This window comes from Notothenia coriiceps, unplaced genomic scaffold (assembly GCF_000735185.1).
Source record: "Notothenia coriiceps isolate Sejong01 unplaced genomic scaffold, NC01 NC01_scaffold00002393, whole genome shotgun sequence".
NCBI lineage: Eukaryota > Metazoa > Chordata > Actinopteri > Perciformes > Nototheniidae > Notothenia > Notothenia coriiceps.
Window position 1 is genome coordinate 5,226 of NW_011335094.1, and position 26,433 is coordinate 31,658.

The 26,433-nt window shown below is 39.7% G+C and overlaps 1 protein-coding gene across 1 annotated transcript; it reads left to right on the forward strand.

Moving 5' to 3' along the window:
* Nucleotides 1-2,214: 2,214 nt before the first annotated feature.
* On the forward strand, nt 2,215-23,936 carry LOC104967316 (corticotropin-releasing factor receptor 1-like; the record flags this gene model as incomplete). The annotated part of the gene is made up of 6 exons (XM_010796731.1): nt 2,215-2,300; nt 7,875-7,981; nt 18,781-18,901; nt 20,585-20,738; nt 22,354-22,414; nt 23,864-23,936. Coding segments are annotated over 6 exons (602 nt in total), but the record flags the coding sequence as incomplete, so codon positions are not given.
* Nucleotides 23,937-26,433: the final 2,497 nt, after the last annotated feature.

Here is a 26,433-nt window from a genome sequence, read left to right on the forward strand (position 1 = left end):
TGGGTATTATTCAACTTTCAATTTGTTTACGTTATTTTGGACATATTCAACTTTCTTCCAAGCTCAATTAGACTCCTATGTTTTATTCTGTGATATAATGAAATCACCATGTAACACTCGTGCTTCTATTGGATAGCGCTCCAACACATTGTACGTGAAATCTCTAAACGATTGACTAATCAGAACAGAGCCGATCAGCTAACCAATCAGAGCAGACTGGACTCTGGTTTCAGACAGAGGGTGAAAAGAGGTGCTGCAGCACAGGCAGTATGAGAGAAATAAAGAACTTTTTGAACATTAGAGCATGGAGACATGGCAATAGAGGCACAAAATAAAAATATGAATCTGAAATGTGAATTTGATGTCCTCTTTAAATAATTTCCGATCAAAATGTATAAAAATGTTTGCTCTTACAATAAAATAATATCCAATTTCACCAAAACAAATCAAAACAATTAGCTGAACAATGATATAACGCGCCCTTAAGCTAAGGGGTTAAAATTATATAGTCATATAAACCATATTGATTATAAAAATGCTGTATTTTAACATTGGTGAGTTCTCCTTCTGAAGAGCCTTTAATACTGCTCCTACTACTAGGATGGGTTAAATGCAGAGGCCAAAATTCACTGTGTGTGCTGTGTGCTCTGCATGTGTGACCATTCAATATATAGAATTGGAGGGTTTCATCCCTCCGATTCTATATTCTATATCTATAATAAGCACTAATATGTGGACCGTAATTCAGAGATATGGACCAAGGTTATCTAAAGTGTAGACGGTATAGATATTTACTATTCGTCCAAACGTTTGGTTGATGTAACCTGAGAGCAAAACCGTCCCCCAAAATAAAGGCAAACAAGCACTTCATTTTATTGATGTTATGTCTCATTATTTATGGTTGTTGACAGCTTTCCTATTGCGGAGTAAACCAATGTTGCTTTAACCGTGTCGGTGACTGCTCAGCAAACTTCACTTTCTGCACCCAGTTCTGAAACATGTCACTGGGAAAGGTTTCTAATGACCTGAGTCGCCCCCGTTTTGAGATCAGGCTCAGATCTGTCCATATTATTGAGTGAAAAATGCTTTATTACGGTAGGAGGGTTTAACTGTCTGACACATTTGTACGTGCTCACGCTGCTGACTGTCTCGAAAATGACAGAAAGCATTTCCTGGAGAAGTAAACAATCGTCCATTTATTTTTTTATATTTCCACTTGTTTACATCAATTTATGGTGAGCACCACAACTTCAATACATGCTTATCATTTTTAAATGAATGCAACCTCAAGCTTTCAGGCTGTACCATCCAGCAGCCTCACCTGCAGACAGCTGCTGATGTCAAAATAAATATTGAATGTAAAATATTTATCTCCCCTTTCAACTTGAAATTGCCTCACTGCAGTATTTCAACTCCACAGGGTCCCACTTGACAATTCCATTTCCTTCATCTTAAGAAAATAATAAACGTAACATTTGCTAGAGATTACTTTATTTTTGGCTTGAGATTGCAGCAAGAAATGTTTGCTGTGATAGAGCAAGCCAGCATGGAAAAATATAATTGTATTTATCATTTGTCAGGGCTTTCATGCCGACTCCCTACTACTTGGGTTCATTACCCAGCAATATGCAGAAATTGTGTTTTTTATATAGAAAGTAATCACTGGGTCACTCTGTCCAGTCTCCAGTCTGAGTCTTTCTTTTGATTTAACAGATTGAAATTGTGAAAAATATGCCTTCTACTTTCGTCACAGCTTGTAGTACAATTGTATTTGCTCATTGCATATGAACAGCAGGACAGAAGGAAAACCAGTGTTTTGTAAAACAGTAAAAAATGCAGGTCATTTGCATTAAAAAAGCGGGGGTCAAAATGTAAGGAAAGATAACTATGCGTTGGCAGAGGGTGGTAGACTTTGTTGACAGAGAACGTGTGAAAACTCACAGCTTGTGAGACTACCTCTAATGATATCTCTACCTATTAGTCTCAAAATGAAAGAAAAGGTCACGGTGCCACAAGTAATCGTGCAATAATTCACATTCTGTCCATTTCCAGGGATACAACACCAAAACACAAGAAGTATTCACTTAAAAATGATTTAATGAGGTGGAGTGATAATGTCTGTGATATGTTGATAATGTTTGCACAATATAGAAAATTATTATTAAAAATAATTCTATAACCATAGTTTTTCTTCTTCTCTTGCTCTCTGTACAGATAACGTCTACAAGAAATGTCTTGCAAACGGGACATGGGCGCTGAAGGGGAACTATTCCATGTGTAAGGCCATACTTCACGAGGAGGTAAGAGGTCCCAGCGTGTGTTGTTTGTGTGTATGTGTTCTGATTAATGAAGCTTTTCATGCAGCATGAAACATAATCAAAAACCAACAACTAAGGCGAGGTTAGCAGGGGAAGATGAATGCTGCAGGTTTGCTCGGAGCTTATTTATAGTAAATATAGATTCCAGGTTAGGTTCCTCAGAGCCTGCAGCCTTTAACTGACTATAACTACCATGGCAGTACTATGAAATGCCCAAAAGCATCCCCTGCAGGCTTCAGGAGCACAAAGAATGTTTTGTATTTAAAAAGCGCTGCGGCTTTAATGTCATCTTGTCTGGTTTTATAAATATATAATCTGCTAATCAACCTGCAGCTATTTCTCTTTTGAAAGCATCCAAACAAAAAACAGTTTCTTTTAGTAAATTCCTCAAAATAAATGTCAGACGGAAATGTGATTTTTCTAAACAGCATTGTCCTCTGGCAATGAGAGCAAGAAAACACAATCGGTTGGCTTTGGTTGAAAGCAACAGCATGCTGCATTTTAGGACCTGCTGTGCTCTAGTTTGTTATCCATTCACAAGGGTTTGTTGCATAGCCTCCACCTGCATGGTGTGTTGTGATGTGCAGATGTGGTGATTAGATTTTTTTTTAATAACCCAAAGCCCTCAGACAGAACATGCTAACCCAAATGAGGCTGTGACAAGTAGACAATTGAGTTGATGTAAGTGAAATATAAAATGACATGATTGAAAGATGTAACACAGCATGTTTGTTTTGCCTGACCTGACCATCTGCTGAGACTGAACTGAATATGCAACAGTTGAGTTTCCATCAACATTGTTACCCTGGTTCAATAGGCTCTGTTGTGTTTTCCTTTCCCCGATTTCAATCCAATTTATATCTCCTTGAGCTGCACTTAAAAGGTTAAGCCAGCAATATGCTATATTGCTCATCTCTTATAAACATGATAAGATCCAAACCAGTATCAGTTAGTCCGTAATTCAATATTTTTCTAAATCATCTTGCCATGTTTGTTACATTGAAAACATAAATCTTAAAAAAATAGAAATGTAAAAAGTGCTGAGTTGTTTGCTAAAGCAGCTGGCCGCTTACATGTCTATCAAACGTAACTCAACACAAGTAAATAATGCTTTTAAAAGGGAACATTTTTTGACTAATAATTCACATCTAGTAGCCTACTGTAGCATTTCCAGCAACTGGACGTACAATTATTTAGCTTAGCATACAGTCTCTTTTGTCAATGTCTGTTTGGCAGGTCAGAATAGGCTATTTGTTTTATCTGTCCTTAACCAATTTGTAACACGTGTTACACGTCACAAATCTTCTAAAGTTAAGGTCATTTTAAGTAGACTCAGTAGCTAGCTTTGTTAGCGCTTGCTAAATTGTTCACAGCATTCAAATGAAAAGATAGATAGAGAGGATTGATAACACTGATGTCTGTATGCTAAGTAGCCTAGCCTATAGAACTGCAGCTAGGAAGTGATTAGCTTAGTTTAGCTTAACTAAGCTGCGGACTGTAAGCAGTGCGAAAGTAAATAAAATACCCCTAAAAACACCTCTAAAGCTCACTATTAACACACCGTACCATATGTCACATGTTTATTCTGTAACTTCAACCTGCTTCTATTCTTTATGCTAATGTTGCTAATTGCTTTTTAGCTCACACTCATTTAAACAGATTTGAGAATGATTGATTTTCTCATTTATCTCTTAACACAAAAGCATATAGGCTTTTTTTTCCAAAATGTTGATTTCTCTTCAAAGAGTTATTTCTGTATTGTATCTTGAATAACATCCTTTTTGACACTCGATTTTGTCAATCAGGTCCCAAGATGCAGTACAGTTGTTTCAGTTTCAGACATTTAAACATGTTGTGGAACGAGACTCTAGGCCTGATGTACAATCGATCTGAGGAAGATGGATATGGACTGTCTGACCTTTTTAAATATGTGTTTGATTTTTTTTTTTTTTGCGGCCATGAAATAAATCACCAGGTGGCAGCGCTGGCGTGATTGACATCAGTAGGAGAACAGGAGGGGAGGCGTTGAGGACGCCTCTCTTTAAAGTTCAGCCTATATTGAACCGGATATTCAGTGGTCCCGCTGGGAAGAGAAACTCTGGATCAAAGGCTTAATGGAAAGTTAGTTTGAGGAAAAGGAAAAATATCCTCTTTTCCTTTTGGGCCTGTCTCAAGGTTATTTTCTCAAATATACGATAAGTGTCTTTGTTGTATCTCATGGAAATAGAGGGATTCAGGTTTAGGTTTGACTCTTGTAGCCCACACACTTTCTCGGAGACCTGAGGCGAGTGGTAGGTTGAGTCTTATATTATCCTGTTGTCGTCCACCCCCTCCTCTCTGAGCCCTGCTATCCATTTGAAACCCTCCTGTTGGCTTGATTTATGTCCTGATGTGTTAGCCAGTCTTGCAGTGTCTCTTAAAGGACTGACTCACATTTTCTCTTTTCTGGTCTATATTACAACAGCCTCGCTCATATATACATTGAATTCATTCAAAGTGTAGTCACTATCATTGTAATCACTCTCCTGTCGTACTACCCTTGAAAGGATCCTTTTATAGCGTGATTCAGCTGTAAGACAAAATCTACATTCCTTGTTTGGTAAAAAAATGTATTATGCTGCAGCAGAGGGACATGTAAGTAGTTTTATTTAGTTTGAATTACTGGGACAATACACAATGTGGAACTCCCAGGACAGGAATACCCACGTGATTTGTTTCTATAAACAAGCAACTCTATTTGGTTGGATTGGGTTAGTCAGATTCCTCGGAAAATTCACTCAAATCACGTTGTCCACATCCAAAATAAAACACAACAACTACCCAGAAATCATGTTTGTGGGAAAGAAACTCCCTCTGGTGGGAATTTAGGGACTTTTGGCCTTTGCAGCATTTACATGTACAACAACCTATAACACACTACAGGAAAGGGAAAACCCAAAAAGCATAAAAGGACCTCTTTAAGATATATAACATGTGACAACCTGAAAAGCGATGTACTGTAAAGCTTGAGAATCCAGACCCAGACAATGGACAGAATGGATTTGATGTCCTACTAGAGTTGGTGAGACTTCATGTATTATACAGAAACATTTATAAACTGAGGATGTGTAACTTACCAAATACCCTAAAAACTCAATTTATCTAATCCCAAAACATTTATACAAATAAATAATGCTTTGGATTAAATTCATTTTAGGGAGTATCTTATTTTGAAATCCCAAGCCGTTTAGTGTATTCCAGCTCTGACATATTTAAATAACAATTGCCGCCTTAATCTCTTTATGAAGACCGACACAGATAGAGACATTTTTGTATTGTTATTAATTCCATTTCTTACCTCTGGACATCTGCAAAGCACACTAAAGCACACTGCACTACTAATATAAACAGTTTTTTACACCCAAGGAGGGGAGATTTCCTGCTTAGTGTCACAAACTTCAGTACTATTCAGTTTACTTTCATTTAAGATGAGGAATCGCAGCAATTTGTCACACATAAAAGGCTTAAACCATGACATAAACCAACATCTTAGAAAAATAGTGGCTGAATTGTTTTTTCAAATTCACAAATCAACACAATGATAACGTAGCTAATACACACTGTTTGCTCGACAGATTTTTTCATAGTTAATCATATTTTAAAAGTTATTTGTTGGTGAAATCTGGATTTCTAGTGTAACTTAAGCTGTCCGATAAATATAGTGGATTTAAAATGAAAACAATATTCTGAATTGTGTTGAAGTGGATGCATAAATTGTCATGAAATAGGACTTCTAAAATAAAAGACTTCTAAGAATCATTCCTCAGTTCCTTGTGTCGTGCCAATCACTTTTTGAAGTTGTTAGTTACAGCCTCATATGGCAAGTGAGAAGAGACTTGAACAAAATCCGTACAAATCCTTTAATTTATTTCGCATTCGGAGAGAGTGCAGGATTATTCTCTCGAAAAGCATTAAGCATGACCGCAATATTTCCGTATCCACAACCAAGTGTTTTGCCAAAATCAGTCAAACCCTATCCACAAAGGTGGCAGATGGGAAATACGACTGATTTTGTAACGGTCATGTGATTCTTTGTAAAAGGAAAACATTTTCTTGTTTTAGTATGAAGACTTGTTTTTCAATTCCACAAATATCTAAGCTTATACAGAGATCGATGCGCAATAATTATATCAAATGGAACAATTAATGATACAGTGTTAATACCAAGCCATTTTTTACTAAATATCAGTGAAAGGGTGGAAGATGTACAAAATAAAGTGAATGGGAGAATTTGTTGCAGGCTGGGGGGGCAGGGATTAAACATGTCCAAATGTAATCTGGGTGTAGACACTACTAGGTTATGTAAATCCACTTACATCACAGATTACTGTTGGTAGTGTGGGGGAAATCCGATCACAATGGCAATCTGAGTCACAGGGAGATTTCTTTAGCTCCAATTCCGAGGAAGTTGTGTTCTATGAAAAACCTTCAGAGACAGCAGCAGCAGCGCCAGAAATGTGGATAATGTATTTGAGCGTGTGTGCTCTTATCTTTTCTAATAGGAAAATCAACAAAGAGATTAAAAAAACGACCATAAAGAGACACAAAACAAGCCCCAAGAGACACAGATGCACAAACCAACCATAAAACACGAAAGAAACAACCAAAAAAAGACAAAAGAGATATTAAAGAAATGAAAAAGCACCACAAAGACTCACAAAGGGATGAAAAGGCACCCCAAATAGATGCAAAATTACTTTTAAGAGATACACAACGACAACAAAGAGACAAGCACAGGAGTAAAGAATAAAAGCAGTCACGCAAAGAACAACAAGTACATGTAATGCAACTTGCATTTAATGTTTATTTGACTAAGAAGTCCCTTGAGATGGGAATCAATTTTCCTAAGGGAGTTCAGGCCCAAGCAGCACAGCAGTAACAGTCTAAATACAAATAAGACACAACAATCAGGAAATCAAATCATCAAACACACAAGGAGGAGACTTAATCCAGCTCAAATAAACAGTTGCATTTCTCCGGTTCATGGATTTATCACATTGAGTGGATTGATATAGTACGCTATGCAGATTATTCCAAGTCTAAGAAGTAGAAGAAGATTATTTTCCCAGCTCTGTGCAAACCCATGGAATCCAACTGGTGATAACAAATTAATAAAATCTCCAATAAGCATCCACTAAGACACAAGTTGAATACACACTTCAGGTGGGGAGTCTATTACTGTACATGTCAGTCTAGGGGGCATTTTCTAGCTACTATTTCACATTAGAATATTTGAGTGGCCTATTTATATGGTCTATTACACAATATAAACAGTGAAGTTATTAATAATGTAATGGAAATCGAGCTCGGAGCTTCAAATGTAACACATTTCTAATCCTAAAAGTTTCTAAATCCGCCTGTGTTTAAAACCACAGCAGGGGTCCACTCTTTGAGAACAAAAATAGATGAAAAAGTAATTTTCAGTCTTTGAAGTCTCTTCTCTTATCCTGAGAATATTGTTTCTGTAAATCAGAAATACCCCAAAAGACTCAAGCTGTGTTTCTTCTCTCCCCGCAGAAAAAAGGCAAGATGCACTACCAGATAGCTGTGATCATCAACTTCCTGGGTCACTGCATCTCCATGGTGGCTCTGCTGGTAGCCTTCTTCCTCTTCTTGGGTCTGAGGTAAGTGTCGGTCCCACTGCCACCAGTCCGCTGATAATCCTAAAGACATCTTTGATGTGACAGAAACGTCAGTATTCCCGAGATCCCTCGTTTCAAAGCGCTTCTCATTGTTATTGAAAAACCGTTTGGTCATGGGATGAAACCTTCCCTATCTCAATCCCGCAGATGTAAAGGGGTTTAGAGGCCCGCAAAAACTAGGGCACATTTCCCCGGCAAATGGGAATAATAGACCAGGGAGAAAACCAAAACACTCTTGCCTGCTGGGACAATTGGTGGAGGTGGAGTGGGTTTCTCTGACAAACCGAAATAAGCCGACCGTAAACGACAGAAAAGGTCTTAGCACCCTCAACAGCCGGGGCTGTTATTGATCCCAGAGACACCGCCGGGGGGTGAGAAAAGCATGAAAGGCTACAGAGAGACACAATAAATAGAAGCTTGACAGGACAGCGTTTATGCACAACCCATGTTGTCTGGCTCGGACAGGGAGGGGGAGGGGGGACAAGTGCCAGCCGACTAAAAATGGCATCAAGGTAGTGAAGGAGTTTGGCATTTATTACTCACCTTCTACTCTTTTTAATGAGATTGAGAGCCATTTAAGGGAAGGTTGCCCCTGACAGTGTGATGGAGCGAAGGTTGACACTTCTGCTCAGTGTTGTGGAACTGGAACCAGACAGCGGCAAAGATTACAGCAGAGAGAAGAGATTTTTTTCGAGGGCAAAAAAAACAACTGAAATTGCAGTTTAAACAGTGAGACAAAATAGAAATCGCACTGTGAGTTACAATTTCAGGGTTTGCTTTTTAACAAGATCCTCCTGACAGAAACGTATACGCTCTCCTGGATAATCCTATACATACACTCAGTGCTTGAATTGGAATAAAAAAGGTGCCAGTACTCTAAATCAGCAACAAGTATTTGGGACAAAGTCATAGTATATCCTATAATGCTGGTGGGTTTGTCTCTTTACTGTATATTTTAGAAAGGCTCACTGTACTTAAACAAAAATGACTCAGGGTGCATCTGAGATTAGAGGGGGTGCAGTGGTAAAGTGCTATTTTTATAAGTGGGGAGTGGACCTGACACCCTCTAGTCTAGGGGGGTCCGTGGGCATGCTCCCCCGGGAACATTTTTTTTTAAATATTGAAGTTAGATGCATCAATCTGGTGCAATTTGAGGGGGAAATAAAGAGACTACACCCATATGAAACAAAAATGTATACATTTAAATAATCATAAAATCATAAGTACATGGCCATAACCAATAACATACAATATCCAATATGAAAAAACATTGAAACTTGTTTATTTATTTGTTTTTGGTTCATTTATAGTTGTGAGTGTGTCTGGGCTCCTGAATCGGCCTCTCCTGTCTCCCTCCTCTCCCCCCTGCTCCTCTTTGAGGCAACAGCAAAGACTAGTTTTAGCTCTCAACAACTTTATCTTACCTTTTTTCACCTAGTTAACATTTTGTTTGTATTATTCACGCATATTTTACTAATCACTACCCCCTCAAATGGAAATATGTGTTTACATAAATGGTGACCGAACCGTTTGAGACCCACTGAGATAACTTAAACTAAGTTAACTATCTAAAGACTCAGAGAGTAATTTACCTCACCAGAGCTGTAGTTATCATCCTCTCAGTCTGACAGCAAAGGACTGTCCTTCCACCTTGTTGTTGAAACAGCTCCTTATATCCGTTAGCGCAGCTAGCTAGCACCAGATGCTAACAACAATACACGTAACCGGTGCGCGCGCTTTCTCACTCGCTCGCGCCACACATACACCAACACACACCCTCCCGAGCTTGAATGACACACAGAGACCAATCGAGGGCATTAGTATGATCTGTATGAAAGTGGCAATGTCGGCAGGCCACGTCATGTAGACAGCCAGTCACCCTCTGTGAGGCAGAGTCAGACCCACATTTGCGCTGCGTTGCGTTCACAATATATACGTATATTGCCGGCGGCTGAGTACCGGCATTTTACTGAGTACCGGCACCTTGCCGGTACTCAGTAAGAAGTGCCGGTACCACATGGGTAAAAATCAGAAGTGCCGGTACTGCGTACCGGTGAGTACCGGCCCAATTCAAGCACTGCATACACTGTAGATCTGTTATTTCCAATGTAGTTATTATTAAATTAAATAATGTGGAAATGAACTAGTTTTATATCTGCTCTCAACTGCTTTTAAGTTAAACAAATAAATAAATATCATGGACGACAAATCCCAGTTATATCTAGAATGAAGACTTCCTCATGGCCAGTGGTGCATTCATGTGCTTATCGGATAGTCCCATTTCCAGAGACTTTAATTCATTCGTGCGCTTTAAATCTTAATGTGGACACAAAGTGGACACTAAAACAGAAGATGTGCATGTTATCACTCAGAGCATTGGAACAACACTGTCATGAGCAGCTGTTGATTTTCCAACATGAGGAGATATTCACATAAATGTACACAGTTTTTTCCGCTGCCACATGAATGCAGCACAAATGCTTCCAATTCTACGTGAAACACAGTTTGGCATTTGCCTTGGGATTTGGATCTGCTCTGATAAGTAAAGGATTCTTCTTTGGCCCTTTTACCAAGTTTCATGAAAATCTAACCTGTGTTTGTTTCGTAATCTTGCCGACAAAAGACAAAACCAAATGGAAAACATTAACTCTTGTTGGTGATACAAATTGACAAAAGAATATCATTCCTCAATCTGTTTTTAAAATGAAAGAACTACAGTTTTGTGAAGGAAAGTGCAAAAGCAAAGACACTTTGACACGAAGATTCAGGGATGGAACCACCAACCCTGAAAACAGTGGAAAAAAACCTTTACCGGTCTACTAATGGCATAAAATACTACGATGCGTGTGAGCTGTCTTCATATTTTATTTAATCTTATCCAAAACTGATCCAGAATCTGAAAGTGAATAATTCAAACTCTTTATTTATGTATCACCTAATAGTATTTTAATCTCTTTGGTTGGATGTTTCCGACATGTCGAGGTGTTCAGAGTGTGTAAGAACAAATCTTTAACACAGAATCCTCAAGGTCAACTGGGTGTACTTGGACACTAGTGTGTCTGAGCAGTGGAACTGAAAGTGTTTTTTTCCCAGTGAATAGATCTTTGGAAAGGTTAGAACGGATCATCTTCTTCATGCGTTGTGTGGTTGATTGTGACTCCATCGCTCAATGTGTTGCCAACTTCTCTGGTAGCTTTGATGACAACAATTTTCTTTGTTTTCCCCCATTCATCAACTGCAATATCTTTTATGACCTATTCATTTTTTCAAACTATTAGTTCATAGAAATACAACATAATTATCTATTTAGCTCTATTGCAGATACACTCAACAGGACGTTTTAGCCACATTTGAAAATGTTGTTCTGCTTGGTCCACCCACATTTTGACTTTTCAACCGTCCTCATTTATGAAATTGTTTCAAGATATATATATGGGCACTTTCACAAGCCAACATTCAGTCAATTTTACTCGTAATTTGTTGCGGTCCAACCACTGGCGCGTTTTGTTTAGTCTGTTGTGAATGCAGTTATCAAACTCTTCTGCAGAACAAAACAACAGGTCTAAGACAGCTCCTGGGAGGTGGTCTTGGACAATTTTCATGTGAACCTTAGTGTGGTTCATTTGCAGTGAAAACATAATCGCAAGTAATTATAGGAAGTGAAACAAAATGCAGGATTATGAGCTGCCTGTGTGTTGTTGAGATGGACCAAGGTAAAGACATGAACCATGAGTGGAAGAGGCCCGATGTTTGGTTGAGATGTTTTTGTTTATCAGGTAATTTAGAAGGGCTTTTCTGTTCTTCTACATGTTGTTCTGTGAGTGTTTTTCCGCTCATGTTGATTTCTGTGTTTACATTTTTTCCCACCAAATTCCTGACTGGGCGTTTTACTACACTTCCCTCAGGAAATACATAATTTGTTCGTGTGTCTGCTTTAATTTGTGCATTGCAAAACAAAACAAAGGTATTCATTTCACCCTAGTTATGATTGGCTAAACGGACTAGGGCTTTTGAAAGCCCCCTAAAACTATCTACCTGGCTGTCTTCCCTGTCACAAAGAATCTTCTCTATTTGTATTTCCTTCCTGTCAACCTCGGAATCCTGAACCTTTCCAACCTTTTTTATTTTCCTTGTATGAGAACCACGTATTTTCACAAGACGAATCCTTTCTAGCCAGAACCCTCTAAAAGGCTGCAGAAGCCACATTAATGTTCACGTTGCATAAACTGTATGTTCTTATATAGGATGAGAAACAGTAAATTACCATAAACAGGGTCTTTGAAGATAAGAGTGAACCGACTGCACTGAAGTCATTCAAACCATTTGGTGTGGTGAACAGATGATATGATAGCGTAGCTGAGGGAAAACAAGCTAACGACAGTCAGTGACTACCATTCAGATATTTTCTCGCACAGCTTTTTATTCGATGATTCACCCGGCACAGTCAAAGTGTGTCCATCTAAGCCTCGAAGCGCTCCAACTGTCAGTCACCTAACACTTAATGTGCATGAAAATAAATGAGACTTTTATATTTCACGATGCCCTGGAAGACGGTAACAACTCATGTCTCGGTCTGCAATCAGGCCATACCATAGAGAGGAAATTGATCAAATTGTTGAGGGATCTTATTCAGCGAGCAAGAGGACAAGCTGTTCACCATCCCACACCTCCCACGCCCGCGATGTTAGACCAGGAAGATGAAAGCATTAATAAATTAGACCGCAGGCACCCTCTTTTGGAAATGTAAACAAGGTTTTTGCCAACGGATATTCAAACGCGCACCTCTGACCTGTTATATCGCAGCAGCAGCTAGCGCCACACTCACGCTAACGAAGCCAGTTTAATACGATGGGAGGGGGAGTGCAGAATGAGTCATCTAAAATGTTTCGCAGCCGGAGAAAAAAATACTTTAAGTATTCAAAAAGTCCTTCTACTGACATGCTTTTAACACTTCATTTAAGAATACGTTGTTATAGCAGTACAATGACAGGCTAAGAGCTGAGAAAACAAATGAAGAGCTATTTGAATGAAGTCAAATAAAAAAGAAATTGGTGTAACGATACATGAATCTGGATCAATGTACGGATTCAATGTTCCAATACCATCAATGCAAAATGAAAACATCATAAAGATACTCTTCTGTTTTGTAATCAGTGTTGGGCAAGTTACTTTTAAAAAGTAACTAGTAATACTTATAGCACTGCTCTCAAAAAAGTGACTAGTTACTTTATTAGTTACTAAATTATAAAAGTAACTAGTAACAAGTTACTTTACTTTACTTTAACAACAATAAAAATACAAGTTTTTGTGTTGTTCTGTGGCACAGTAAGAGAAAAAGACAACTCCCCATCATTGTAGCAATTATCATTATGAAATGTAGTGGAACAATAAAACACAAAAGATATGTTTAGACATTTTTTCAGGTATCTTTATTGTAGCCTCAACAATCAAGTGGACAATGCTTTCTGTCCTGCACACAGTTTACATTTGACCGTAATATGTTTTGCGTCCTTTATCCCCACAAATCAAAAATAGTGGTTATATTTCCAAGTTGCAAATGCGCTGCTGCTCTCGCTGATACTTGCATCTGCCATTGTGTGTGTGTGTGTGCTGGTGGTGAGCGTTGCCGTGTGTGTGTGTGTGTGTGCGTGTGTGTGTGTATTTTCCCCATAAGGCAAGACCCGCCCAACTCTGTCTCTGATTGGCTTACCCTGAAATGTTACCCCGCGTTAACCAATCATCACTCCTTTCTGGTCACTTTCACTTTTCCATGGTACTGTGAGAGGACATCGCTGTATTCGCCTGTAAGTTACATCCGCAGGGAGATTCGGTTCAGTTCCATCATGTAACGCAGTAACGCAACCATTTAAATCACAGTAACTATAACGGCGTTACTTAATGGGAATAGGTAACTAGTAACGCTATTAGTTACCGCAAAAAAGTAGTTGCGTTACAGTAACGCGTTAGTCTGAACACTGTTTATAATACCCATGGCACAGTTGTGCCATTTCTAGCCAAGTGCACCTCCTCCCCTCAGAGCCCAGTAATGCAGTTTTCCAATTATAATGATTATTGATTATATTCATAAAGTTGATCTAACGTAACTGATAGTGTGGCAGTTTGATACTCCTCATATCGATCGTAGGCCTCTGAATTGAATTAAAATCCTATTGTTGTCCCAAGAATTAGTAAGATATGTTATCATAATGAAACTTCTAATTTAAAACTCTGGAATACTATAAACATTACAATACGTTAGACTATTCTTAAGCTGTAATGTGGTAACTTAATGTAATTTATGGGTATACAGTATAGCTATGCGTTTTAATGATAATAAACAATTGTACTTTTACATTGTATTATTTATATATATATATATTTTCAACTTTGTTTATACTATTGTGTCATTCATTTGTAGTATTTCTATACTTTGCATATATGTCTAACATTGTCTATAATTTTTCATACTTTTATTCATATTGTTTTTGAAACTTAAATTCAGACATGATGTCTGCCAGAGATTCACTAGGATTTATTTTTGCACAAACTACTAATATAATCTAAGGAATTTAATGTATTTTTTTATCGCCCTTTATCTGCCTTCTTACTTTTCAGCCCGCAACTAAAGGGTTCCCTAAGGGATGAATACATTCTATCTTATCTCATTTTATGTAACTATAAATAAATAATAATAGGTTAAGTTTAAAGAGTACGCAAAATGGTATTGTAATACAGAACTATTTATCAGTGAAATGAAAGAGGATAGCAAGATATAGCAATCATACAATCTAATATATAAAGTGGGAATAACATAAAGCAGTGATTTATTTCTTAAATGTTATCATTACTTTTTTCTTTCTTAATAGAATGATATAAATTATATAATGGTAAAAAAGGGGGTTTGATGCACAAATTAACTAACAAATTCCACTAATTAACAGTGCAGCAGGGGATGATTCACACACAGAGTAAAGTATGGATTTTAAATGTTTGTTTTTGATCAATTACAAGGCTGCACGGACAGGAAGAAAAAAAGAAACTTATTGAACTCTCCTCGGTGCGTGATGAGTCACCCTGTGTTTGGGTTACTCTCTGGGTGCACCGAACCAATCATCTTGGGCTCGATTAAACACAAATGAAACCAATTGTCAGCAGGTCAAGTCATTACAAACACTCCACAAGAGGCACATAACAATGAGGAAGTTATATAAAAATCACCCCCCTGCTCATTAAAATATGCAATAATTAGGATTGAGTGTATTTGATGGAAAATAATGTGCCAGAAGTCACCATATGGGGGCTTTTATGGCCAATAAACAAGCTAAATTAATATTTTTCATAGTGCCAGATCAATAAAAATCCATAGCATTGATACATTGTCCTACGCATACTTATTTAAAGTGTAAGGTTATACACTGGGGATAGGATCCACTGGTACTGAAAAACAGGATGAGATAAATTGACAGAAAACAGGTTGTGTTTTCAGACGCAAGACCTGCATTAGGCGGTAATTAATACCCATCAGGCCGAGCTGATTCACTGACAGGATGCCAAAGGGAGTGAGATCACACTGGGTAATGAATCAGTTGTTGAAAGAAAAAATCTTCTTTGATGACAGTCGCTGCCATTAGTACTCATTTTCAAAAGGATGCAGATTAGCTGCTTATTTTGGGGAAAAAACCATTGATAATACTTATTTTTGTACCGATTAAGTTGCTTCTGTTTTACTTCTTTGTAATATTGTACTAATTCCAAACTGCACCAGCATTTCTCTGCATGTTATGGTGTTACGAGGGTCGTTATTTCCTTTAAAAGCTCCATGATTAATACAAATCGGAGTAAAAGGGCACAGTAATGCAGTGTCAATGGAACAATCTTGCTCCTGCACGGCTACTCAGTCAGCACAAAGCCAGTGCAAGTGGCACTTATTAATAATTGATGCATGCTTAAAAAATAAGTCATGTGATTCATGGTTGCTGGCTGATGATGCCGTCAGCTGGTGACAACAAGCGGGCTGTCAGTGCTGTGACCGGGGTCGTTTTGTTACATCCCTTATGTGTGCTTCTATTTTCAACCTCTAACTCTGAGGCAGATTTTTAATTGTATCCTAAGGTCGATTCATTTGCATAATTTATAAAGACATCAAATGTTCAGGGCATGACACAAACGGGAGTACAGTGGAAATGTTACTTTATGTCATGTTAGGGGTAAGGGGACATGTTGAGGCTGCACATCTTCATTATTTCCAAGATTCCTTAAAGGGTTATAGCATTTGTTTAATGTCTTGGATTCAAATTCAGTGCAACATTTTTTTTAATTAACATATTTGTCAGGATTCTTATGTTATGTCACGTTTGTAGTTTTGCATGTTTGGGTTTATTTTGCTGTTCTCCCTGTCTTGTTTTCTTCCTGGTTTATTGTCTGGTCCTTTTCCCTGTGTTTTTCCTCCTGTCGTTAGTTTCCCTGGTGTGTCTAGTTGTCTGATTGTGTTCACCTGTGGCCCTTGTGTTTCTCCTCCCCTGCCCGGCTGTTTCTCGTCTTGTGATTACCCCTCCCTGTATTTAGTCTTGTCTTTTCCTGTGTTCAGTGTTGGTTCGTCTTTTGTTTGTGACTGAGTTCACCGGTGAGTGTTCTGTTTTTCCGAGTTGTTTTCATTATCCTTGAAATAAAGGTATAATCAGAGTTATCTGCATTTGGGTCCTGCTTCCTTCACTCAACCGTAACAGTACGAACCAACCAGATATGGGCCCAGCAGATCCTTTTGAGCAGGAATTATTGGATTTTTCCTTTTTTTTGGCTAACTGCTCTCATCGATGGAGGGGAGCGTCCGGGGTTCAGCAGCGAGAGGCTGCTCTGGCAGAGGCGCGCCAGATGACTACGGAGAAGCCAGGCTTTGTGAAATTCTTACCTGGCTGGATTTTGAATTTCCTCTCAGTGTGTTGTCCCCTGCCTGCTAGCCCTAGGCATGCTAGCTCCCTGCCTCCCAATTCCCATTATGACACCACACGGATCAGTGTGTTCCGTTTGGAGTCACCCCTTGCTTCTGCCCCAGTTCCTGCTCCTGTCCAGGAGCCGTTCTCTGGAACTCGTCTGGCTTTTGGAGGTCCACGGAGCCTCCAAACGGCTCCTAAAAGAAGGAGTCGCTAGCAGCCCGAGCCCCAGCAGCCATGGTTCCGGCCCCAGTTCTGGCCCCAGCAGCAATGGTTCCGGCACCAGTTCTGGCCCCAGCAGCCATGGTTCCATCCCCGGTTCTGGTCCCAGCAGCCATGGTTCCAGAACCAGTTCCGGCCCCAGCAGCCATGGTCCCAGACCCAGTTCTGGCCCCAGCGGCCATGGTTCCGGTCCTGGTTCCGGCCCCAGGAGCCATGGTTCCGGCCCCAGCAGCCATGGTTCCAGACCCAGTTCTGGCCCCAGAGGCCATGGTTCCGGCCCCAGCGGCCATGGTTCCGGCCCCAGTAGCCATGGTTCCAGACCCAGTTCTGGCCCCAGCAGCCAGAGTCCCTTCCCGAGTCCCTTCTCTGGTCCCTTCTCTGGTCCCTTCTCTAGTCTCTTGAGTCCCTTCTCTAGTCCCTTCTCTAGTCCCTTCTCTGGTCCCTTCTCTGGTCTCTTCTCGAGTCCCTTCCCAAGTCCCTTCTCTGGTCTCTTCTCGAGTCCCTTCCCAAGTCCCTTCCCAAGTCCCTTCTCTAGTCCCTACTCAATTCCCTTCTCAAGTCCCTTCTCAAGTCCCTTCTCAAGTCACTTCTCTAGTCCCTTCTCCAGTCCCTCCTCTAGTCACTTCTCAAGTCCCTACTCTAGTCCCATCTCGAGTTCCCTCTCGAGTTCCCTCTCGAGTCCCCTCTCCAGTTTCCTCTCAAGTCTCCTCTCAAGTCTCCTCTCGAGTTCCCTCTTGAGTCCCCTTTCTAGTCACCTCTTGAGTTCCCTCTCCAGTCCCTACTCAAGTCCCAACTCAAGTCCCTACTCAAGTCCCTACTGAAGTGCCGTTGGAGGTTCCACTGGGGGTCCTGCCAACTCCATGTCCTGTCCCGTTGGGGGTCCCGCCGACTACTCTCCTGCCGGGGGTCCTACCAACCCTATGTCCTGTGCCGTCGGGGGTCCTGCCGACTACTCTTCTGCCGGGGGTCCTGCCAACCCTATGTCCTGTCCCATTGGGGGTCCCTGAGTTCACCCGCTGTGGCCTTCGACCCTCCATGGACTCTGCCTAGCCCCCGGGCCTTCCGCCCGAGACCCCATCCTTGGACTCTGCCTTGCCCCCGGGCCGTCCGCCCGAGTCCCCCTTCTCGGCTTCTGCCTTGCACTTGGGCCGTCCACCCGAGATCCCTTCCGGGTCCTCCGCTGTGGTCTTGGGCTGTCCTCCAGACCCCCTCCACTCACCCTGGTGGCCCTAGTCAAGCATTACTGCAATATTTAATATGTCAAAATGCAGAGAAATGTATCACATATTGCATGTAGGCTATTTGTTTCAGATTTGTGGGGCTAGCTGTTTCCAACCACATCCAGTCTCTTTATGCTAAGCTAGGCTAATCATCCTCTGGCTGTAGGCTACCTGCGTTTTTGCCACTCAATTTTTATCTTGAACTTTCAGAAAGAAAGCCAGTAGTTGTACTTGCCAAAATGTTGAACAATTTCTTTAACCAGTCAGTTTGGGGTATATTTCATTTCGATGTTAGTGCACTGTCTCGGTTAAGAATACGCTACAAAATAGAAAAATTCCCCAAATTTGGTCTCATTTACTTTTGATTAATTATTTAATCTGAGTTTGTTCTTCTCTGTTTGCCTCGCAGGAGCATCCGCTGCCTGAGAAACATCATCCACTGGAACCTCATCACCGCCTTCATCCTGAGGAACGCCACATGGTTTATCGTCCAAATGACCATGAGTCCCGCAGTGCACGAAAGTAACGTGGTACGTACCACTTCATCTCTAGATCTTTGACAAGAAACAGTTTTCTTTCGGAACTAAAGGACATGTCTTGTGATATTATATATTTTCTTATTATTAACCAATCACACAAAAGTACAAAGATATTTGAAAAAAAGTGATCGTTTTGTATCAGACCCCCATAAGGGATGTACTTTTCTTTTTTTGTAAAAATACGTTTAGGTGTTTTTTTTTTGGCAGAATATTTAATTAGAATCAAAGCTGTAATAGACGACACATTAGCAGCAGCAGATTAGAAAAGATGTTCCCAGGATTGGATCAACTTAATTGGAACACTGTAACATTTGTTTTGGAGCTGCCCAAAACGTATACCACCTGGTCGGTCATCTTTGTGACCTTCTCTAATATTTGTATTAGGAGATTGGACCTGATCCAGTAATTGCATTATTTGGACCAAGTGTTTGAACATTCAGGTACACAGTGTGCTGCCGTCTTCATTAACATGACAGTTTGGTGTTTATTCACTGGGAAACTGCCAAACCGTCAAGAAAGCGGAAAGTGATTAGGCACAACTCAATTTGAAGAACCTAAATTGTCCTTTTCTCTCTTACTTGGAACAATATTTTGTATCCAAATATATAGTATACAATCTTTGAGCCTCTATCTTTTGTGTATTTTGGCAAGCTTTGATGTTGATTGCTATTTTTTGTGTCACGTTAAAGCATATGGTGAAAGAAGTTCTATAAAATGATTCCAAAATAAATAAGAGAGCGGTAAAATAACTTGTAATTTTGCATTGGAATGAAATGTTTGCCCGCTATGACTTCCTTTTGAGGGTTTTATTAACCGTTGAGGGTCAATCATTATCAACACAAACACTGCAGTTCATACTGGAGTTATTCCTACATACACCATGCTGCACCATGCACATAATATTATCAAGAGCGCCAATTGTGGATTAATCTGCCATTGGAAATAGTCCCCAACAAATTTCCTCTGTTTGCAATGTTTGATAAAAACTGCAATGACCTGCTGTTTTATAAACACATATAAAGCCCTTTTGTATGGTTTATATCTCTAGTAGGATTGATGAGTACAGAAACTCTTTGGTTAGAGTTACACCTTGTTGGTTAAGGGTTAGGGTTGTGACTTTGTACTAAAAATGATCATCCTTCAATTATTAAGCTGTTTCTCTTTACATAACATTTTTTTAATTGTATTTTTTGAATATTTTCTTGTTAGTGTCTTCAAGGACGGCCCAGCAACTGAGTTTCAAGAAACAGCTGCTGTATTCATGAAATTCTCATAATAATGTGTCTTTATAGTGAGGTTTTGGGTTGCCTTTAACCACCAGAGGAGTTTGAATACTCCTGGTCATTGATTCTTTAAGCCTGTTAACTCAATTGGACGGATCCAAAATCCCCCATATGTGTTCAGTTCACTCAAGTTATCCCCTGTGTGTTTCTGGGAAATAAAACTTGTATTACAAATGACTGGCGGACAAGGAAGTCATAAAGAAGAGCATGTTTCTTGTATTACAAACCGTTGAGTCTCAAACAGAGCTTCCTTTGACAGACCATTTAGCAACAGTTTCCTGATGATATGATTATAATGTAACCCACAGAACATGTGGTGTGCTATGCAGTGTTTTGCAGTAGGACAAAATTAGAAACTGTAAAATGTTTAACTGAATAATTTGTCTCGTAGATTTGGTGCCGCCTCGTCACAGCCTCCTTCAACTATTTCCACTCCACCAACTTCTTCTGGATGTTTGGCGAAGGCTGCTACCTCCACACCGCCATCGTACTCACCTACTCCACCGACAAGCTGCGCAAGTGGATGTTCATCTGCATCGGCTGGTGTACGTACAATAAAACTCACATCCCTACAGCTGAATAAAAAACCTTTAGGACTTTGACTAACGATTATTTTCAGGAATAAACGTTCGGTTTATAAAATTACAGAAATAAATGAACAATTTTCCATCCTTGTTTCTCAAATCCAAGTTCAACTTGGATTTGAGAAACAAGGATGGAAAATTGTTCATTTATTTCAGTTGGTATTTCAATGTATTTTGTTATACCAAAGATGTTCACTTTCATAAGCAACGAAAAAAATCTGCATTTCTCCTTACATGTACTTAAGAGGCTGAAAACAGCATTTTCTGCAGTTTTAGCATGAAAATGATTTAATGGATTAATCATTATAGTTGGTAACTAACTGATCAGTAGATTAAACATTGTGGCTTAAAAAAGCTTTAGTTAGCATTGTTTACGTTTTTGGGGAAATACACTTATTTACTTTCTTTCAAAAGGAGGATTGATATCACCAGTCACTTAAGTGATATAAATCGTGTTAAGTATAGATCAAGAGCCAGGAACAGTTAGCTTAGCTTAGCATAAAGACTAGTAGCATGGGAGAAAGGCTATCTTCGCTCTTACCAATATCAAAAATACACGTACTAACACCTCAATCTACCATATTTAATGTTCACAAAGATAATTGTTTAAGGGACAAATTGTTTTTTATAAGAGAGTATTTTCCAAGCTAGCTTCTAGTGATATTGCTAAGCTAATTGGCTCCCGGCTGTTAAGTAGTATCAATTTGAATAGCGTAGAAAGCGAGTAATTGTATTTCTCAAATGTTAAACTACTTGTTTAACTCCAGTCAGTTTAGATATTTTGCTTTAACAGACCACACTGAGGGTCAGACACACACTAAGCTAACAATGGGAGCAGATTACTTGATGGAGATACCAGGATTTGCTGTGGCAGCTTGGAAACGTCTTGGTGTGGAGTTCACTAACACCCCGTTTCACACTGTCAAACTCAACTATGTGCTGCTGAGATTAGGTGTATTGTGCCATCTGGATTACATTTCCCCCGGGGCCGCGTGAAGCCTCCGTGTGAAGGAAGATATGGCAGCACATTTCAGGACAGCCATGCAAACATTTATAAGATCAAATTGTATTTGCTTCGCTTAGCTTCAACTCGGGCTTCAAGAGCAGACATTATTATTAAAGCAGATGGGCATAGGCACGAGATTAAATCAAGATGAATTACATTTTTCAAGTAATGTGGGAGTCTATTTTTATAGGGATTTACATTACACTAATGGCAGTATATTTCGAAGTGGAACATTTCCTGATTTACATGTGACGAGGCATCTGGCACATTCCTCATGGTCAAGGAATGGCTGTTTGTCTGCTCTATTATACTCCCTTAAATCAGTAAATCAGATGATCACTCTGCATTATCGTCAAGCAGAGTCCAGCTACTCATTCATTCACAAAAACTTCACATGGTGACATGTCTCGGCTTGAATCTGTGGATCACAGCACACCAGGAACAATAGCTTCTGACAGAGCTTGGCAGGCGCTTGTGAAAAAAAGAATCGAGGACTTCTTATTGCAGCGTGAAATCCCTGAAGGCATATTTTGTGATATTCTGTTATGTGTCCTTTCTTTTCCGTCACAGGTATACCCTTCCCTATAATTGTGGCATGGGCGATTGGGAAGCTGTACTACGACAATGAAAAGTAAGCCCTTTGTTGTGCCTCCTCTTTTCAGAGAAACCAAACCCGCTAATAAAAGGACAAGGGCAAAGTCAAACTGTATTGCATTAAGGAGACTAATGTCTATTATTAACCTGCGGTAATCACATTTTCACTGTACAATCTTCTTAATTACATATTATCCCCCTGGCCATTTCCACTTTGAGAGGGAGTGCTTGGCTCTTGATTGATATAAAGTATCTCTTTTTGCACTTGGTACACAGGTGAAAATGGATTCTGCATTTTATATATGTGTGTGCTGAAAATCATCTGATTAAAACCCTTAAAGCACAAGTTTCATTAAGGATAAGGATGTCAGTGTTTGATGTTTTTCTTACTGTCAAAATCAACAAGGGTTGAAATGCAATGCTAACTGCAGTAAATTACTTTTTGGTTCGCATGTGTCATTTGCACATATTTACATGACATATGCTATACTTTTTGGGGAAAATGTTCCCTTTCCTATGCAAATGAGCCTCTTTGCAAAACAGTCCTATTCAAAAGGTCAGCGGTAATAGCCACATAGAGTTCCGTTTAAATGATAAGCATCATCCTCTCGCACAAAATGTCCACTCATCATGGCAAAGTTGAATTATATTATTTATTTTGTCCTCTCCTTCAAGTCATGCCATCCTCTTTTACATTCTGAGGGTGTGCAATAGAAGCGCTGACACGCGTTAAATCGTAAAAAAAAAAAAAAATTCTTCCCAGATGTTTAGAAGAATACTTCTGCACCGAAACTATACAGACCATCTTTTCAGGCATATTACTTTTCCATTTTTTAAATAACTGAATTTGTGACCCATTTTTAAATATTTATATCTTCAGAAAGATCCGATGGGCTCGAGGCTGAGTGTCACAGACAGGGCAGGGATGTCAGTTAGTGTTGAGACGCCTTTTCGGCTTTTGCCATTGAATCTGTTGGCAAGAATAGAAATATATATATATCACCAGCCTTATCCTCTTATCAACTTGAAATGTTTGATTTTTATTTTCAATCTCAAATAAATAATCTTTCTTTAAAAAAAAAATCGGTGCAGCAATGTTCTTCTTCTTTCAGGATATTTCTTTCTTTGGTAGAAGAAAGCAAATTCAGTCAGGCATTTGTTGTTCATCATTTGATCCATGATGTTTTAGAATGAGTTTTAGTAGAATAAGTAAGTTAAGATTATGTTTTTCTACTTCAAATATATTAATTTTATAATTTACCTCAAAGAAAATATATTTTTTCAAGCTTTTCAGTGCTGCGACGTTCTTCTTGTTTCAAGATATTTATTTATTTCAAAGAAAATGTGTTTTCTCTGACTGGAACATATATAAACATCCTGAGCAGCTCAACAAAATAAATTAATATTCTGAATACTTTATAAAGAGTGAAAATATAATTACACCTGCCTAGAAGTAAGCATTTGTGATTTCTCTGTGTAATTGCAGGTGCTGGTTTGGAAAGCGAGCTGGCGTTTACACGGACTACATCTACCAAGGTCCCATGATCCTTGTCTTAGTGGTAAGAGTCTTTTGTTTTTATCCTGAGGCAGCAGCACTTTACATAAGTCGCTGATACAATTAGTCTTTATGTCTTTTAAAATGCCTGACAGGCATGAAATGTTAAAAACCGCAACACATTCTTCACGTTACAAAATGATGAATGTGAGGTTCTAACTCTTTACCTGTCGAGCGTGACATTTAAATCTCTGCAGCTTGGCACATTATTAGAAATATGGGAATCCTGATGGAAAACGAGAATCATATCCAAAGGTATGTTCATTTTTGTCTGTACTTAGGAATTATCTTGTTATTTCCAACGTCTGAGGGAACATTTTCCAGGCTTTTATTTCATTAGGTGTTGACTATTGTGAATCCCTGCTGTCTCTCTTAGGCTCCCGATTCTGCAGCTACACAAAGACAAACTCTTAAGCAATAGTTCAGATCCTTTGAAGTGGGGTAGTAGAGGTACTTTACCCATATTTAGTGTGTTACATACAGTAGATGGTGTCGACACACCCCCACTTAGGAGAAAAGGCAGAGTACCTGCACAGAAGCTGAGAAATGTATTGCTGTGGACATCAGCAAAACGTATACAAGACGCCTAAAAGAAAGGCCCACCAAAAAAAAAATCAATATCAGTTTAAGTGCAGTGCACGCTATATTTAGAATCTTTTCACCACTTAACCTTGCTGCCAGTCAACCGTTTCCTACGGGGAACTGAAGCCGCTATCTATCCCCTCTTCAGAGCCACCACTCCCCTTTGACAAAAGCAGTCATTTTACCTCGCAGAACGCGGGAGTTTCTGCTCTACTACTGCCTCCATCGATTAGTTCTTAGGTGTTATTGTGTGACTTTGGTGAATCCGTGCTAACTCTTTAAACAGGACATTAAGCCCCCGCAGGAACTCTCCTTTTAAATTCAGAGCAAAGCTGTGTGTTATTGTGACTCTTCCTCACTCTATGTGAAGCAGACACTCAGGCCTCCAGCAGTTAAAATTAGCCCCACCATTAAATATTAATACATAAATGCTCATAATCCATTAAATTTGACAACTATATTTAATTGAGTTAGATAGATGGATAGATCGAAATACTATATATAGAGTATACAGTACACATTTTATTTATAATATAAAATACACTATTTTAGACCAAACTACCACAACGAAAGGACTTTCACTTGTAACAGAGTATCTCCTTTTTTTTTTAAACACACATGAGACTGCATAAAATCCATTATGAAATAATAAAATAAAGAATTGAATCATAACAAATGTGACAGGGGAGGTTGAGAAGCCACAGGCTTATACAAAGGTCCTCCCCTCAACCTGAGGAGAAACAAACAACATAGAAAAAAGGGAAAATTACGAAAAAAGAAGACTAAGATAACTTAATCGTAATGACAGATGTGTGTGTGTGTATCTTGGGTTCGAGTATCTCGCCGACCCTCTGACCGACCTGCTCTACGCTTGGCATGTGTGCTGGCGAGGACCCGGGGATGGACAGTTCTGCGAATGAAGTTATTTGGATCAGTGGTTTGGCAGAAAAATGCGAAAGCCTGATTCTCTATGGACATCGATTAGCACCTGCGCTAAACCCGTCTGGAATTCTACTTTCTTCCAAAGCCTCCTTCAAACCCGGTGCACACACATTGACTCGGTCTTTGACTTTAACGGGGCACAGATATTTTATGGGAGTTATGCACTCGTGGCCCCCGTAAACGCATGAAAAAACTCATGTTGAAACCCAAGAAGCAGTGGCACCACCACATCCAGAACGGGCAATACACTGGTGAAGGGAAATACAAAAAACACATTACATTACATTTAGCTGACGCTTTTATCCAAAGTGACTTACAATAAGTACATTCGACCAACAAAATACAAACTTGAAGAAAACAGAATCATATAAGTACATCAGGTTGGTTCCCCCTCGCAGTGCGGGTGCAGCGAGCTGTTTGGCTGATGCAGAGCGGAGTGCACGTGCTGGGGTGTACAGTTTAACCATGTCCTGGATGTAGGAAGGGCCAGATCCATTCGCAGCATGGTACGCAAGTACCATTGTTTTGAAGTGGATTCTAGCAGTTACTGGAAGCCAGCGGAGGAGCGGCGTGGTGTGGGAGAATTTAGGAAGGTTGTAGACCAGACGAGCAGCTGCATTCTGGATGAGCTGCAGAGGTCGGATGGCACATGCAGGTAGACCAGCCAGGAGGGAGTTGCAGTAGTCTAGGCGTGAGATGACAAGAGTCTGGTTCAGAACCTGCGTCGCTTTCTGGGTTAGCTACGAACGTATTCTCCTGATGTTGTAAAGCGTGTATCTGCAGCAGCGGGTTGTTGCAGCAATGTTTGCAGTGAAGGACAGTTTGTTATCTAGGGTCACACCCAGATTCCTTGCAGTCTGAGTCTGGGAAACAATAGAGGTGCCGATGTTGATTGTTAGGTCAAGAGTGGGACAATCTTTTCCCGGAAGGAAAAGCAGTTCAGTCTTGTCAAGGTTGAGCTTGAGGTGGTGAGCAGA